Here is an 18,540-nt window from a genome sequence, read left to right on the forward strand (position 1 = left end):
GGACCTCAGTTTCTTCATCTGTCAGATAGTGGTCGTGGTAGTGTTGACCTCATTGGGTTGTTGTGAGGCTGCCGTTTTATGTTAAAATCGATCAGAGGTCACCCATTTTCTCTCTGTTTGTGTTTGTCTGGGACACACACCTGGTTTAGATCAACACCTGGTCAAGGCCAGCACTGCTTGAGTCAGCTGTTCCTTACATCCAACGCCGAGCCCGCCTGCAGAGGGGCTTGCTGTACCTGCTGCTCCCTGTCTGCCGTTCTGACTTCCTTCCCGACCTGGTCGCCAAAGGCAGCAGCCTTGTCAGCCCCTGTGTCAGAGCCTCTCCTTGCAGAGCTGAACCCCTCAGACTTCACAACACCATTTTGCATTTTACTCCTGTCTTACAGTTGATGAACCCCAGCTAATATGAAGGTCCCTGCCTCCTCTATTTCTTTACTAAACACATAGCGTAGCAATTGGGTTGGAATACCTGGGGGTGATGTCTGCTTTCCTTCTTTAAATCTCACTCCGTTTTTTTATTTGGCGTAGATGTGTGAGTCTTATCCCCACAGCTGGATTCTAATCTGTGTGTTAGGTTATAGATGAGTCCACCTGTATATCCGTGGTCCCTCCATGCACTGCCAGCTGCAGCGTGAGTGTGGCCAATAAGAGGACCCGTTCCTTGCCCCCACTTTAAGAACTAAATGCCTTCTGGACAACTTTCCCATCAGCTCTACGCATAAGCCCTTGGCATGACCAGGGCCTGACACCGAGCATGTGGGCTGGGGATTGAATAGGTGTGAACCTTCCTGCCCGCCCCCCAGGAATCCGCCGCCAGACCGCCCACTGCGTGAAGAAGGGCCACGGGACGGTGAAGGCCACGTTCTGTGACCCAGAAACACAGCCCAATGGGAGACAGAAGAAGTGCCGGGCGAAGGACTGTCCGCCCAGGTGAGCCCTGCTGGCAGCTGGAGCGCTGCGTCCTCCTTGCACCACAGCTCGGTGACCCAGGGGGGCCCGGGGCTCTGTTGTTAGAGTCAATATGGCAGCTGTCACCGGCCTCTCGGCCACGCTGCTGGAGCTGGTGGCAAGCTGTGAGTGAGGACACTCCGCAGAGAGCAGTGTTGGTTGCTAAGCTGGTGTGCTCTGTGTTTAATTATTTAGGAAGACCAAGTTTCAGGAGAATGCTTTCTAGTCACCCGAAAGTGCTTCCGTTATTGCGTGTGGCTTTTCCGAGAGCATCTTCCCAGGGGGACAGCCGCCTCCAGACAGCACGTGGACACTTTGATCCTAGTGCCCGCTGTACCTACGGCTGCCTGCAGGAGTAGGGTTACCACCCCGGCTTTCTCAGCCTCGGCCCTGTTGAGATCTGAGGCCGATAGTGCTTTGCTGTGGGGGGCTGTCTTGTGCATTGTAGGATGCCCAACAGTGTTCCTCTGTAGCTGTTTAGATCTGAGCAGCACCCTGCCCCACCATGACACCCATAAGGTCTCCAAATGTCTGCTGTGGGACAGTCACCCTTGGTGGGAACCACTTTAATAGAGAGATTAATCTCTACTAATCATACTGGGGTCACAGAAGGTAGCTTGGATGTTATTATGAGGGGTTTGTGTTAAAAAGAAAAAGAGAAGAAAAGGAAGGTAGGAAAGGAGGGAGGGAGAGAGAAGGAAGGAAGGAAGGAAGGAAGGAAAGAAGGATGAGGGAAGGAAGAGGGAAGGGAGAGGGCCTAGAGGTTGAGTTAATTGCTAATGGCCAATGATTTCATCAGTTGTGCTGATGTAATGAAGCCTCCAATAAATAAATAAATAATAAATAAATAAATAAATAAATAAAGAGAGCTTTCGGGTGCTGAGCCACCCAGAGGTGCTGGAAGGGTGGCGCGCCTGAAGAGGGTGTGGGAGCTCTGTGCCCTTTGCCCTACGCCTCTTTCTTCTGGATGTTCCTGAGCATATCCTTTAATGCACCAGTAATCTAGCAAATCAGGTGTTTCCTGAGCTCTGTGAGCCACTCTGGCAAATTACCGGAGCCGAGGAGGAGGTCATGGGAACCCTCTAGCCAGTAGGTCAGAAGCGCAGGGGACAACATGGACTTGCCATGGGTGTCTGAAGGGCAGGGCGTGGGCAGTCCGGTGGGACTGAGCCCTGAACTCCAAACAGCTGGTGTCAGAATTGCTTAGTGTTGAAACAGCAATTGTGAAAGTGGAAGAGAAGTAAACAGTAGGGGTGTTTTAAGTGCCTCCTTCACTCTTGGCAGCGTTTTAGAGATGCCTGATATGTTCCCGTTATTGTTCTCAACTACTTGGAGAGTAACCGTTGTTCTGCCAGTTTGACAGAGGAAGGAAAGTTCATTGCCTCACGCACAGCATGCAGCTGGGAGATGGCAGAGGTTTGAATCCAAGGCTCCAAAGCCCGCAGCAGGTCTGCGAGCAGCAGATGCCCCCACAGAGAGGCTGGCACCCCTCCTCTCTCCTGGGCTGGGTCTGAAGCGAAGCAAGCACTGTGCTAGTGTGGTGGGAACCAAGACATCTGATGCACACACTCCCGTGCTAAGGCCAAGGCTGTGTACCTAAAAACGATGGGGTCAAAGGTTGTGGATTGGGTATCAGATGATGTCCTGTTTTATAACAGACATCAGTCTGTATCTGACATTTTCTTATTCGCCTGTAGCTACAAACTGGGCTTCACTCTTTCCAGAATTCCCTTTCCACAAGGGTGGTTATTTCTTCCTACCTCTGCCCTCCAATTTCCAGAACTTTCTGGTTGGAGACAACCCTATAAGATACAGGCAGAGTTCGAAGGAGATGGCTATTGGGCAAGAGTGCAGAGGCTGGTGGGCAGAAAATGAGCCAAGGCCGAACCCCTGCAGACACAGAGGAGGAGCCTTGACAAAGGAACTCATCACTAACCCAGCTCTCGGGACTGGACATTGGCCCTGAATGTGGGGCTGAAAACTAGGTCAAAGACAGCCACGTCCTGTTCCCGCAGCCGCAAACTTGGAAAAAGGATCTTTGCAGATGTGATTAAGAGTCTTGAAATGAAGAGATTATCCTGGATTATCCACTTGGGCCCTAAATGTCATCACAAGTGTTCTTATAAGAGAGAGGCAGAGGGAAAATTCACACACACACACACACACACACACACACACACACTCGAGAAGGCAATGCAAAGATGGAGCAGAGAGAGATTTGAAAGACGCTAAGACACTAGCCTTAAAGATCGGCATGAGGGGCTACAAGCCAAGGAATGCTGGCAGCCACCCAGACTGAAAGAGGTCGGGAGCAGGCCTTCCCCAGAGCATCTGGAGAGAGTGCCTCCCTGCCTACACTTCAATTTCATGCCAGTAATACTGACTTTGGATGTCTGTCCTCCAGAACTATAAAAAACTAGATTTCTGTTGTTTTAAACTGCCAAGTTTGTGGTGATTTGTTATATAAACTAATAGAGGCGACTTAAGGCAGGCATGATGTAAAAGCTGGGGAAGGGCGGAGCAGATCCCTCCACCAGGTCACAGAAGCTCCAAAGCTTGGAAACCATGCGATTACCTACAAGGGGCAGAGTCTGGATTTGAACCCAGATCCGTCTGCTGAGCAGTACAACCACATAATGCTGCTGCCCAGGACCTCAGAATGGACAAGTGCTCGTGCTAAAGCCAGAACCCCCAAATCTACCCAAATGTATTTCTCACACATCAAAACACAATGAAAATGACATAAACAAGCAGAAAAACCTGACTCTAAACTTAAGTCATGCATGCAGATTCAGAAGGGATTAAAGAAAAGGAATTAAGTTAACATGCTTGTTTTAAGAATAATGTAACGGGGGTTTTGGTGATCTTCTCTCACATGTCCATGTGTGTCTGCAGGTGGTGGACAGGGGAGTGGGAAGCGTGTTCGGCGACGTGTGGGCCGCACGGAGAGAAGACGCGAACAGTGCTGTGTATCCAGACCATGGGCTCTGACGAGCAGGCTCTGCCGGCTACAGACTGCCTGCACCTGCTGAAGCCCAAGGCCCTCGTGTCCTGCAACAGGGACATCTTGTGCCCATCGGACTGGACCGTAGGCAACTGGAGTGAGGTGAGCGCAGGGGTCCAAAGGGAGACTGGCATTATCTATGCCGCATCCTCACCAGCCCCTCCCATTCCTCATCAATCCAAGTGACCCTAGAGAAAAAGTGCAGTGGCCAGTGTCGCATCTCTGGCCCGTCTCCTGCATTCCCCACTGCCCAGGATTCCATTTGCTGCATTCCCCACTGCCCAGGATTCCATTTGCTGCATTCCCCACTGCCCAGGATTCCATTTGCTGCATTCCCCGCTGCCCAGGATTCCATTTGCTGCATTCCCCACTGCCCAGGATTCCATTTGCTTATTTTCTGTTCTTACAGGATCTTTCTCTCCCTTGTCCAGTGGTCAAACACCTGCCAGGGAAGGGCTGGGCCCTGCTTCACAGGCTCACGCAGCTCAGTGATAAATCATCAGGGCTTTGTCGGCCTGTTGTTAAACCACTGGCAGCACATCAGGGCTCCCACCCACCCAGAGCCAGTGTGTGAGACACTGACCGTGCTTATGTGTCCCTGGAGCTGCTCCAGTAAAGTGAAGCCAAGGAGTGTTGCTCTGATGGTGGGGTGACAGGCGGTGCCTCTCAAACACCCATCTTTCCGGCACGTGGCAAGGCCAGGCCTGACCCAGGTTTAGGATGGCCGCTGTTATTCGCCACATGCATTCAAATAAGTGGTGCGTTTCCCCAACGTTAATTTGACTTAATTCTCTGCGTGTAACTAGAAATTAGTGGGCTCGGTCATGAAAGCTTCCAGCTTCCGTTGTCCTTGAGTCACCATGGCACCTGGTAACACCCAGGCTCATGCGCACAGGGTCTGTGATGGAAATGGACCCCTTTAGCTCCCAGGACCCTGGAGTCTCTGGGGCTCCACTCTGCTTCCTTATGCACATTTCAGTCAACGACCTAAGGAGTGACAGAAAACAAATGCTTTTTAACAACCAGCAGGGCAGAGTTTATCCACGGATGCTGCCTTCCATACGCTTCCTTGGGAAGCCACACGCTTTCCACAGGAATGCTCCCATTGGCCAGAATGTCTGAGGAACTCTTCTTAGAACTCACCCTCGGAGAAATGGAAAACATTGGGTTCAGGAGAATCAATTAGAAAATCAATTGGAACTAAGTTTGATGGGCAAGGGAGTAATGTGACCAATTCAGATAAAACCTTTTTGTTTAAAAAGTTATATTTTATTATAAGTAAATGAGACTAATTTTAATCACTTATAAAGTTACTCTGAAAGTGTTTAATGAAGAGGACTTTGAAAATTTGTGTAAGCAACATTGCCACCCCTGAAGATAACTAATTGAACACAAACTCCTCTGAATACAGCCACTTTGATGACCTTATTTCCAAAACTCGATTTCATTAGCTCATAGTCACAGCTTGGGCTTTTTTAGCTTCTAATCCTGTACAGAATGAGTTCTTGGTCATTTAGCCGACATTTTTTTAAATGGCAAGTATGGTCCCTGTACTGTAAGAACTTCCTATCAAATGGAGAGCTAGGACAAAAAGAAAAGACAGAGGTATACATGTAAAGAAAATGTACCTACAAACTAATACAGGTGTACTGCCGATAGCAGCACTGATTCATGTGCTGCTATCGGCAGTACACCATATGAGCAATAGTCCAGAACATTCCCCCTGCTATTCCCAGGAGGGTACAAGGAGAGCCAGTGTTGTAAGTTACACTGTTGTTGAAATAAGGCTGAATGGGGTACTGTGGCTGGCCCATTAAATCTGTTTACCAAAAATGTTTTGGCTGCATCAGAAGCAGTTAATTTTTGTCATGTAGAATTTACTAATTGCCAGAGTCCTAATGCTTTTTAAAAGAACTGCAATTACATGTTTGGCTGAGGAGTTCTTTTTATTGTGTTCCTGTTTGTGGGGAGCAAAATGACGTGACTTAATTGGAGCAAAGGACCAACATGTTGGCAGGAGGTGACAAGTACTTGTGTCTGTTGTTCCAAATACAGGCCCTCGCCGGTGTATTGTTAGCAGACAGGGAATGCAGTTTCTAGCTTTCACTTGACAGAGCAGAGCAGAAAGGCTGAGCCGCTGCCTTCGTTCAGATGTTGCCAGCACAGGTGCCTGTAGTTAAATCGGAATCAAAATACTCATCAAATGGGTCTTCCTTTCTTCCCTCTGCCATCTTGCTAATGGCTGTATACATTCGCCCTCAACTTCTCAAATATTCTGTTTGCCGGAATACAATGAAATGTCTTTGACATTCTAACTCTGATCAGCTACTTTTTTAAGAGAGAAAACATAGTAATTCTTGCTATATATACATAGTGGTCATGGTCTGGATTTTGTCTTGCGATTGACCTTAATTCAAACAGGGTAATGGGCAAGAAATGCCTGCTCATTTGGTCTGCATTGGGCCTTTCGGGTTGCCCTGGATGAGTCTAAAGCTCTCACATGACAGGCCAAAAGACCCATGAACCGTGAGGCTCCGGGACTCCTACAGAATGGTCCTCCTGGACTGACCAAGGTGGGAAGAAGGAGGAAAGGCAAAGTGATGAGCAGCTCTTCTCAGTCAAGGCAGATCTACCAGCCCAAGCAAGGAGAGAAGGGCGGGCTCAGCCGAGTCCGTGGTCAGAGCAGAGACCTAGTGAGAGCTAGAGGCTTCTCCCAGGGAGGGCTTGTCTGCCCCCTGTGGCCAGCCCCTCCTCCTCTAAGCTCAGGTTCTACTCCCAATCTCAAGTTTCAGCAAGACTCGTCTCCTGGTTTTGCCCAACTTACTTTCTGGCTAGAAGGATAAAGAAGGGGGGCTCTTTATGTTGTAAACAAAGATAACGTATCAAAGTTTCTGTGGCTCCATGTTCACTAGGGACACCTCTCCAGGGACCAGCCTGTGAGAGGCAGCCGGTCTAGTGGTGAAGGACATGGTCTCCGGGACATGAGTCCCTGGGCTCAGAGCCTGGCTCGGCCACTTACTGGCTAGGTAACCTCTTTGTAGTTCCTTCTGTGGCTTGTATTGTTCCTTCTGTGGCTTCTTTTCTGCGTCCACAAAATGTGGAGAGGGGTGGTACTTAGCCTCAAGGGAAGTTATGAGGATTAAATAAATGAATATTTCTAAGTTCTTACTAGAACAGTGCCAGGCACACAGTAAGCTCTACTCATATAATTATTTGTAAGTAAAGTGAATCGATGGAAATAGCAATAATGTCATCCATCGTTTGTTGAGTGTTCTCTATACTACATAGTGTGTCTCATTTCACGTGTAAAATAACTCCATGAGGTGGATATTAGTTCATTGAGTCCCCTATTTCTCCTGGCAGTTAGACTAATGGATTTTAGTGGGATAGCAGTGTTTCTAGATTTTCCAGCCCTGGCAAGCCTTTATTGTATGACCTTGAGCTAGTGTTAAACCTCTCTCTGCCTTTTCTCATTTAGAAAGACATGGTTAGTGTAAGGCTTGAAGACAATCCATGTAGCCCTTCACATAGTGCCTGGTAAATAGCAATTGTTTACTAAATGGTAATTTTATTATCAGGCAAGAAGGCAAGGGTCTATTTTCTATGAAACTCTGATTTTACAAGCCTGTCCGGTCAATGGCACCCAAATATCCTGATGGAGTTGATCTGTGGCCTCCTTCACGTGGGGGCCATAAATCAGTAGCCAGACTCAGGACCCTTTTATGCACAGAGCACTGTAAGCACAGGGCTAAGGGGCCACACAAATGTGATAAGCCTAAAAAAAGGGTGGAGGGGGGACTAATGCATTGCTTTCATAGTAACGAAAGGACCCTGCCAAATCGGCAGTCAGTATTTAATTACATATTAATAGCAAATACATATCGGGCATGGACAGTACCTCACAATGGCCTTATTAAGCCCCATTGTGCAGGTGAAGAAACTCGGGCATAGGAACTTTTCAAAGGTCACACAGCCTCCCAGCACAGAGCCAGGATTGCAGTGCCCTGCAGAACGTGGAGGGAACACTGAGGCGGGGGACGGGGTCGCCGCCATGACCCCATATAGATTAATACCGCGCTACAGGGCTCACCGAACACTTTGTAAAGGGTCGCTCCCACCTTTGATTAACTACCCACCTTAAATGGCAGAAAGGTCCTGGATCTATATACAGGTGTGAGCATGTCTAGCTTTTCATAGGATTCTACCTGACACAGGCAAGTGGCAATGGAGCTTGTGGGTGAGACTATGGGAGTTACAATGGGTATTCCCTACAAAGAAAGGGGAAGGTTCATTAGAACCAACTTCATGAGTTTCAGAGAATGTATAAGCATTTTATATTCATTTAATAGCATCAAAACCCTAGGAGAGATATTACTACTGTCTCTTTAAAAGACTAGGTGGCTTATTTAAATGTTTGCACTCTTTGTGAATCCCTGTCCAACACTCAAAGCCCAGGGAGACTTCATTTACACCCTCATGGTTTGTGTTTTCCGCTTGTGGAGGGCAAATGGTTGGTTCTGAGCCTCAGATGGTCTCCAGAAGATACATAGTTCCATGGGGAATTGAAGGCGTGTCCACGCAAAACAGAGAGGTGAGGTGTGACCGATTGAGCCGTGCAGTGTGTTTCTGTCTGTCCTCAGCCTGAGGGTGAGACCCAGGGCCCCCCCTGACCGCTGTCCCTCTCTTGCAGTGAGACCCAGGGCCCCCCCTGACCGCTGTCCCTCTCTTGCAGTGAGACCCAGGCCCCCCTGACCGCTGTCCCTCTCTTGCAGTGAGACCCAGGGCCCCCCTGACCACTGCCCTCTCTTGCAGTGAGACCCAGGTCCCCCCTGACCACTGCCCTCTCTTGCAGTGAGACCCAGGGCCCCCCTGACCGCTGTCCCTCTCTTGCAGTGCTCTGTGTCCTGCGGCGGCGGCGTGCGGACGCGCAGTGTCACCTGCGCCAAGAACCACGACGAGCCTTGCGACGCGACGAGGAAGCCCAACAGCCGGGCCCTGTGCGGCCTCCAGCAGTGCCCGTCCAGCCGCAGGTTCCTGGCCCCCGGCCGAGGCTCCGTGCCCAGCGGGAGAAGGCCGCCAACCTCTGGGCATGGCCCCCGGCAGCCCATCCCGCCCCCAGCCGGCCCCAGATCGCCGCCCACGCCCCCGGGGCCCGGGGCCAGGGCCACCAGCACCACGGCCACCAGCACCAGGGCCACCAGCAGCCCTCGTCCCACCACAGCCTCTGGGGAAGGAGGCCTGGGTGGGACACGGTGGCAGAACAGCTCCATCCACACCGAGCTGGACACCCCTGATGCCATTCCCACTGGGGCTGCCTCCCAGCCCGTCCTCACGGCCTGGCCACCGAGCAGCCAGCCACATGGAGAGAGTGCCCCCCGTTCAGAGCCTGGGCCCACCTCAGAGGGGGGCCTTTTAGCCACGACCATGAGCGGCTCTGACGGGGCATCGCCCAGCAGCTCCGGGGCCCGGCAGGTGCCCCCACCCTCCAGCACCCTGGACGGGGAGCCGGACGCCGAGAGCCCCAGCGGCTCGGGGGCAGGCAGCGAGCCCCCTGAGGACAGGACCGACAGCAGCTCTGTCCTGTGGACCCAGACCGCGGCCCCCGGGAAGGATGCTTCAGCAGAAAGAAGCACAGACGTGCCCCTTGCACCTCCACCAACGCCTTCTCTTTGGGGGGCATCCTTGTGGCCACCCGTCAGCACAGTGACAGGACTGCCGCCCAGCCAGGGACCTACTACTCTCAAAACCGGGACACCCAGAGCTGAGGGGGTGGGCACTGGAGAGCCAGCTACCACGTCACTCCCTCTGCGGGGAGGCCACCCGCCAGCACCCTCGGACAAGTCAGTAAGCCACAGCCCCCCGCAACTGCCCAGCAGCATGAACCCCACACAGAGCCCGGGGCCCGTCCTCACCGAGGACGACGCAGCCAGTCTGATGGCCGAGGGCTTCCTGCTGAACGCCTCCAGCTACAAGCAGCGCCCGGACCGCAGCCCTGCGCACTGGGTCGTCGGAAACTGGAGTGAGGTAGGAGTTCCATTTCTTATTTTCTTTTCTTAAAATATATTTTATTGAATTTTTTACAGAGAGGAAGAGAGAGGGATAGAGAGTTAGAAACATCGATGAGAGAGAAACATCGATCAGCTGCCTCCTGCACACTCCCCACTGGGGATGTGCCCGCAACCAAGGTACATGCCCTTGACCAGAATCGAACCCTGGGACCCTTCAGTCCGCAGGCCGACGCTCTATCCACTGAGCCAAACCAGCTAGGGCAGGAGTTCCATTTCTTACCGCATGCCCATTTCTCTCTGGAAAATAGTTAGGGCTGATGCATTCTTGTGCAAGTTTCAAAATGGGCTTGTCTGAAATGCAGTCTAATGTGGAGTAAGCATGAAGCAATCAGGTTCATGCCCTCACCCCCCTCTTTACTTCCCTAATTCCAAAAATGAAAAAAAAAGAAAACCTCCAGGGAAGAGAACAGATGTGGTGAGATACAGTGAAAAGAATCTGGCACCACGTCAGGAGGCCTGGCCAGCCAGCTGTGTGATAGTGGGGAGCGGGGCCTCCCACTGAGCCTGCTTCTCATTTGCAGGACAATGAGCCAGTGTAGGTCACCTCAGGGTCCCTCCAGCTGTGAGCTGTGGTCATCCTGTGATGAAGGCCAACCGAAAGGGCACGTTTCATTCAGAAAGCTAACGTTTGAGACCCTACGCTAAACCCATCAAGTAAGAACAATTAGAATGGAATTCTAGCTCCCATTCTTTAAAGAAGTCTGTAGCTCACTGTATCAATTATTTTCTTTCTTGTGGGTGTGTTTGCTTGTATTCAAAAAGATCATGTGAGCTTGTTACAAGAATTAGAATATGGAGGGAGAAAAAAACATATGATGAAAAAATGCTGGTCCCCATTGTCAGGCTGCAGGAATTTGGCGTGACATTTGTTTTTCCATTTCTAGAACCGATTCAATCCTGGGTGGCGTCAAAATCATTTCTCACCCATTTTAATTTCAAATGCACAGAATATGTACTTGTTAAAAGTAATTTGACAACTCAAAGGAGGACTTTGTGGCAAAATAATCGCATGTTCAAACTATTCAGCATTTTTATGACATTTCATGGCTCGTGTTTGAGGCTAAGAGGAAGTGAAGTAATAATAGCTAATATAAAAAAACAGACCTTTAATTTATAAAGCATGTTAATTTCCAGACCCTTTCATATGTAATCTTTTATTTTTTCCTTTTGATAGCCCTGAGGAGCATGTAGGGTCTGATTGATAGCAATTTATAAATAGGGAAACTAAGATAGTCCGTGGTTCACTGACTTGTTTTAGGACACACGTGTCCTTTGGATGATGAATCTTCTAACTTTTTTCTATTCTACTCTTCTGTCTCTAGTGAATTTCAGCAACAATTGACAACTTAGCTGTATAAATGGGTTGGTATGAAATAATCATCATTTTGGGTCATAGAATTGACTATATTGGTAATAAACAGGTAAATTCAGACTTTCAAATTTTTCTGTTTACATTTGAACTCTTTGCACGTTGATTTGTGTTTGATTTCTTAAGTAACTATCGCATTTCCTGTCCGTGGAGCGGCATCTTACCATCTCCATGTGCATGTAAAAAATACAGGTTCTGGAGGAAAAGAGATTTTCATGCTCAGAGTATGGAGATTCCCGACATTTTATTCTGATTTCTTTCCATTAGCAAAGTTCTAATGAGCTCTAGTGAGGAGGATGTTGACAGTGAGCATTTCTAAAGCATGTCCCATGCTGAAGTAGCATGATTTTGTGCTAATACGAATTCCCTCATTTAATCCTCACCACAGTGCAAGGAGATTGGTCATATTTTCCCATGTTAGAGATGAGGAAGCTGGAGCTGAGAGATGTTGAATAGCTGGCCTGTATCACCCACCTCTGAGCAGGAATTTGAACCCAAGCGGACAGCCTTCACTGCCTCTGACCCATCACTTTGCAAGTCAGAGAACATTGCCACTCTCTCTGCCTTCTGCTCTAGTGGTTTCTTCTTTAGTCACATGACATACAAATCATGCCAAGTAAGTGGTGACCCTGGGTAAACAGATGAGAAACTCACAAAGTTCACCAGAAAGTATTTTAAAGTAACATTGAGGGCTCTATGGTCACTTTTGAGCTCACAGATCCAGCAGGTTCAGCCTAGAAATAAAATGGATCTGTTTAGGTTTTGTGAGTGATGTCCTTGAAAGGATGTACTTGAAAGTAGCACCGTAGCGCCCTCAAAACGTATTTTCCCTTCCAAAAACATGGGGCATCCTTAAAGGACAGATAAGCAGGTTGTTGTCTTACATCCATCAAAGCAGTCTGGACCGTGTATGGCCTCTGCAGACTCAAAGACCAAGAGAACACATTATGGAAACTGAGGCTCCTAGTTAATTTGTAGTATTTTGTTAATTAGTTCATGGAGATGTAGTCTGAAAGCACCTACAATCAAAGACCCTGTGGTCCTTGAAAAGAATACAGCCTGGTCAAACAGGATCTGAAAGAGAAGCAGATAAAGGGTATAGCTATAGGGCTGATGTCAGAGTAATCAAAGTGTGATATATGTACAATGTGTATTTGTAATTAGAACTCACACACACACACACACACACACACACACACACACACGAGGCTAGGCTGTTGTAACAAACAGAGCATTACAAGTTGTGGTTGGCTAAAACAAAGGTTGATTTCTCTCTCACATCATAATGCAAGGTAATCCCAGGTCTGCAATGGTGGCTGCAGAGAATGACGCCCTGATCCATGCTGTCATTTTGGAATGCAGGCTGCCAATGGCTCAGCAAATTTGCCGGGGGTCATCCTCCTACTCTCAGAAAGGGAAAAGGGAGCAGAGAGGCCTCCCTGTGGGTGGTTATAAGCCAGGCCTGGAGGGGGCACCCATTCCTTCTGCTCACACTCTGTTGTCTAGAACTCAGTCACACGATCACACCAAATTGCAAGGCAGCTGAGAAACGTAATCTAACTGTGTGCCCAGGAAGAAGAGAAGAAGGTTTATAATGACTACCTCGCAGTCTGTGCCACCGGATGATATGGCCCATGTGTGTTCTAGGAAGCTCATTCTGGAAGCAGTGAGGATGAGGGATTTGACTTGTTGGGAGGTTACTGCAGTGGCCTAGATGAGGTGTGAGATCTAGGACAAGAATGCTCAGGTTGATTCGGGGAAGATATCTTCAAATACCTTTAGGACTCAACAGCCACAAGGCTTTGTGAATAATTGATGTGGGGTTTGGAAGGAGAGAGGCGGAGAGGACTCTGCCATGACTATTCCATTGGAATAAATCTTGGGTGTCTGTTGGGCCGTGCTCCTATAAATGGAGATACCGCACATTATAGAGGAGTGAGTGTTAGCAGAGACAAGGAAAGGAGATGAATGTAGTTATGGATCAAGTTAAATTGGTGGTACCTGGGTATATCTGGGTGATAACCAGCAGATGTTTATGAGTCTGAGGCTGTTGGGAGAGGTGATAAGACTTGGTAGTCAAGACCAGTAGGTAAAAGTTAGGACCTTAAGAGGTAAGGAGGTCACCCATTAACCTGTAGGATGCAAGGAAGGGTGGGCCAGCATGGGACCTGGCTAACAAAGAGATCCCATGTGGAAGGCTAGTGAGGAACAGTCTACTATTTAAGACATAAGCCAAGAGAAATGGTACATGGATGTCTAGGAACATAAGGGCTGACAGTGAGCCTAGTGGATTTTGCACTTAGCAGGTCACTGGTGACTTTGGGGAGAACAGCGTTTATATTGAGGTGGAGGGAGATGCCAAGTTGCAGTCCGAAGGGGAGACCCTTCGGTAAACGATCACAGTCCTCAGATGGAAGAGCCCCCACAGTGGGGCTGCGAATGAGAAAGGACAAGCCCTTCTCAGGCCACAAGTTAATACAAAAGCTTCATTTAAAAGTAGCATTAGGGTGGCCCAGAAATTAGTTTCTTTCCCATCCTCTCACCTTTTAACCCGACCCCCGCAGCCCAAAGCAGTTGTGGAATTATTAAATTTAAGTGTGTTCTAATGCTTTTGTCCTGAAGATACTTAACCCTTTGCACTCGCTTGCTTTTTTCTCGATTCCTTTATTCTACTCGGGATTTAATTTTTTAAATACCCCAGATTTTACAAAGCGCGGCAGTAGAATAAAAAACTGGAGTTTCTTTTCATACAAACTTATTTATTTGGATTTTTTTATATTTCAAATTATTGATACATTCAAAGAGTAATTTTAATCTCTATAATTTTTCATGGTGTGATATTTTTTGAAACATTCACCCACATGAAGACCTGGTTTACATTCACATGTTTAAATTCACTCAGAACGTGCGACTGCTAGGGTGCAAACCAATCATCCAACTAAACCCTGTGTCATGACATCTGTGATATGCTAATACAAACTTAAACAAACCTAGGAGACGAAAAGATAAGGAAGGTTCTTTACCAAGGGAAGATGATGCAAGCTCAAAAAGGCATGATGCAAGGACTCATGCCTTGGACCCTCCTACTCAAGATTGCTGCCTATGCAAAAGATAGGCTTAGGTGGTGGCATCAGTTGAGACGGCATTTACATTTTACTTGTCCTTTCATGCTAATGAAAACAAGAAAAGATACTGGAAAAATAGAAAAAAATCCCCCTTCCCCCCGCGGTGAAACTACGTGTCGAGTGTGGCTCGACATACGAGCTGCTACCGATGCTAACCGTGTCGAGTCACACTCGACATCCGAGTGCAAAAGGTTAATATGTGATAACTGATAAATGTTCATCGATTCTATGAGAAATTACTGTCTCCAAATAAATAAAAGTGCACATTCAACCTTATGACTGTTGGAGCCCAGCAGTTAATTGACACATTTTGATTATATTCTAATCAAGATACACAGAATTAATTCCATCTCAAATGTAACCATTTGACTTTGACAGGAGTAAACTGTCTTATGGAATGCATTATAGTTCACCAAAAATTTATCAACCTCTCGGGAGCCATTGAGCGCTACCACTTCCAGGGAGCTTGGCCGGGAAAGGGAACCGGCCCAGAGTGCAGTTTCCAACCCGACACACTTGGCGGGAGCTCCCTTCATGACCAGGCGTGGGGCCTACTCTGTTTCAGCAGCTTAGGAAACAAAATGTTTACCCCAGAACTGTCCATTGCCATAGTAACGCTAAAGAGCAAACAACCACAACCCCTCAGTAAACATTTATGTTTGTTCACGAGTCTGTGGGTCAGCTGGGAGGTTGTGCTGTCTGGGCCGAGCTCAGCTGATCTCAGCGTGGCTGGTCATGCATCTGCCGGAGAGTTGGCTGAAGCTGGCCACGCTGGGATGGCTTGGCCGGGTCACCCCGCTCTGTTCCACATGATCTCTCATCCCACAGCAGACTAGCCTTATTCCCATGGCGGAGACGGGGTCCAAGAGAGAGGGCTGAGACCAGCCAGGCCCCTTGAGACCTGGCACAACATCACCCACTGCATTTTATCCGCCAAAGTCACTATATTCCACCGCCGGCCGGGAGGAGCTGCAAAGTCCCATTGCAAAGCGCATGGTGTGAACGAGGGGTCGCTGGTGGTCAGCGCTCAGTGCACTGCAGCTGTCATTGTCTCTGTTACAGACACGTAGTCTAGTTCAGGGGAGAAAGTGCTAGGAACTTGAGAGATACAAACCAAATCCCAAACAACTTGGAGGAGGAGAGATGAGCTCCATGAGCCTTTTGGAAACATTGATGACCTAGCCCAGTGGTCGGCAAACTCATTAGTCCACAGAGCCAAGTATCAACAGGACAACGATTGAAATTTCTTTTGAAATCCAAATTTTTTTAACTTAAACTTCTTCTAATGCAGGCGTCCTCAAACTACGGCCCGCGGGCCACATGCAGGTGATTTTGCTGTTGTGTTTTTTTACTTCAAAATAAGATATGTGCAGTGTGCATAGGAATTTGTTCCTAGTTTTTTTTTAAACTATAGTCCGGCCCTCCAATGGTCTGAGGGACAGTGAACTGGCCCCCTGTTTAAAAAGTTTGAGGACCCCTGTTCTAATGCCACTTCTTCAAAATAGACTTGCCCAGGCCGTGGTATTTTGTGGAAGAGCCACACTCGAGGGGCCAAAGAGCCGCATGTGGCTCGCGAGCAGCCACAGTTTGCCGACCACGGAACTAGGCTGTTTTCTACTCTGCCCTTGCTATGATTCTGCAGTGAATTTATCTGTCATATATGTGTTCTAACCCAAGAAGTCGCACAGAGTGAAACATGGAATTATATGGAGGGTGAAAAATTAATGTAAGGCTGGTTTTTATTTATAACTCATCAAAAGAAACTTCCCAGAATGTCATAGGTGGAACTCCCACCCCTTTTCTTTATTAGCCCAGAGCTGGGTTTCACATGCCCAGAAACAGCCCGCCTTCTGCGGATGGGCAGGGAAGAGGGGATGCAAGTCAAAGCGACCAACTGAAAGCACCAGGCACGTAGAATACAAGAAATTATAGGGGGAACGTTTGTGCAGTTTTCAAGGTGCCCCGTGCTAACCCTGAGCTGTTTAAGAGTTATAAACAAACTAGAGGCCCAGTGCATGAAATTCATGCACAGGTAGGGTCCCTAGGCCTGGCTGGCAATCAGGGCCAATCTGAAGGGCAACCGGTGGGGTGATTGGGCAGGGGGGAGGGAGGTGGGCCCGCTGGCACCCACCTTGGCCGGCCTGGCACCGCCTGCTCTCTGGCCCTGCCCCCTGATCGCCTGGGCCACCACCAGTTGCCTCCCTCCTTGGCTGGCCTGAAGCCTGCAGGCAGCTCCTGCGTTGAGCATCTGCTCCCTGGTGGCCAGTGTGCATCATAGCGACCGGTCGTTCCACCAGTTCTGCTGTTCGGTAGATTTGCATATTAGGCTTTTATTATATAGGATTAAAACATCTTGTGAGGAATGGACTATGCGTGTGGCAAACGGTGATTGATTTATTCACCACCATCGGGTCAAGGAGTGAAAAGCATCATGTCGTAGCATCTTTCTAACTCCACGTGGGGTCTGTGGTCTGAGGACCCACAGCACCTGCACCCCCGGCAGCCGGTTAGAACTGCATCCTCTCCAGCCCCTCCAGACCTCCTGAGTCAGAACCTGCCTGTCACAGCGTGTCCCGGTGACTCCCACGGCCACTCTCTGCTGAGAAGCTGCTGTAGCAATATTATCCTGCGGTTTAGAAGCAGAAAATCCTAGTCTTACTCCTGGGGCCAGCCAGCTTCCCAAGCCTGGGTTTCTTTACAGCAATGCCCTTTGACAGCACAGTGTGTGACGGGGAGCTGGCTGAGATAACGTGGTTGTGGTGGTGTAAGCGGTGAGGGGGAGGCAGGTGCATGGGCCTGGCGTCCCCTGGAATAGCACTGGCACGAAATGCGGCAGGTGGCCCTTCAGCCAGCAAACCTTCTTTTTTAAACTTTATTGTTGAAAGCATTACAAATGTCCCCTGTTTTTGCACTGGCTTGTCCTCCCGCATATCAACCAGGGATTCTCAACCGTGGCTGTTTATTAGAATGGAAATTACTTAAATTCCTGGTGCCTGGGCCCTGCCAGCCAAGATGCAGCCATTTGCCCGGGGCCGGGCCCAGTGCAGGCAGTTTTTCAGATTGCTGGCGGTCCTAGTGAGCAGCGAGACGGAACTCAGACGGCAGGTGCCGTGGGTGTGTCCGAGGAAGCCGGCTCAGCCTCTGTGTTCTGTCCCCTGCCAGTGCTCCACCACGTGCGGCCTGGGGGCCTACTGGCGCCGCGTGGAGTGCAGCACCCGGGTGGATTCCGACTGTGCGGCCCTTCAGAGGCCCGACCCCGCCAAGAGATGCCACCTCCGTCCCTGCGCCGGCTGGAGAGTGGGAAACTGGAGCAAGGTAACTGAGCAGGCTCAGTGGTGGGTGTGTGTGTGGAGGGGGGTACCTGATCAGGCTCAGTGGAGGGTGTGTATGTGGAGGGGGGTAACTGAGCAGGCTCAGTGGAGGGTGTGTATGTGGAGGGGGGTAACCGAGCAGGCTCAGTGGAGGGTGTGTATGTGGAGGGGGGTAACCGAGCAGGCTCAGTGGAGGGTGTGTATGTGGAGGGGGGTAACCGAGCAGGCTCAGTGGAGGGTGTGTGTGTGGAGGGGGGTAACTGAGCAGGCTCAGTGGAGGGTGTGTATGTGGAGGGGGGTAACTGAGCAGGCTCAGTGGAGGGTGTGTGTGTGGAGGGGGGTAACTGAGCAGGCTCAGTGGAGGGAGTGTGTGTGAAGGGGGTGTGGTAACTGACCAGGCTCAGTGGTGGGGTGAGAAGGGGGTGTGGTAGCTGAGCAGGCTCAGTGGTGTGTGTGTGTATGTGTGGAGGGAGGAGGTCTTATATAAGAATTTGCTATAAAGTTGGTCTCTCTCCTCCCTGCCTCCCTTCTGCCTCGTTTCTTTGAGAAAATTGTGGATGAAAAAATCCTAGGCGTGACCATAGACCTACTGCCCTGTGGACAGTAGTCTAGCTCAAGTACAGAGTTGAATTAGCCCACGTGTTTTATCTACCTGTCCTTTCCCTCACCAGGTGAGTTACACTTGTGCAATGAATTGCTTGTCCAGCATGCAACA

The 18,540-nt window shown here is 49.4% G+C and overlaps 1 protein-coding gene across 1 annotated transcript in view; it reads left to right on the top strand.

Annotated features, from left to right (window-relative positions):
• ADAMTS12 (ADAM metallopeptidase with thrombospondin type 1 motif 12) overlaps window positions 1-18,540 on the top strand; it is a 180,630-nt gene that overhangs the window by 142,177 nt on the left and 19,913 nt on the right. The window contains exons 17-20 of the mRNA XM_008154813.3: window positions 804-930; window positions 3,844-4,054; window positions 8,846-9,976; window positions 17,677-17,829. Coding sequence (XP_008153035.2) covers window positions 804-930; window positions 3,844-4,054; window positions 8,846-9,976; window positions 17,677-17,829 — 1,622 coding nt within the window. The remainder of the gene's footprint in view (window positions 1-803; window positions 931-3,843; window positions 4,055-8,845; window positions 9,977-17,676; window positions 17,830-18,540) is intronic.

The sequence above is a fragment of the Eptesicus fuscus genome, chromosome 4, assembly GCF_027574615.1.
Source record: "Eptesicus fuscus isolate TK198812 chromosome 4, DD_ASM_mEF_20220401, whole genome shotgun sequence".
NCBI lineage: Eukaryota > Metazoa > Chordata > Mammalia > Chiroptera > Vespertilionidae > Eptesicus > Eptesicus fuscus.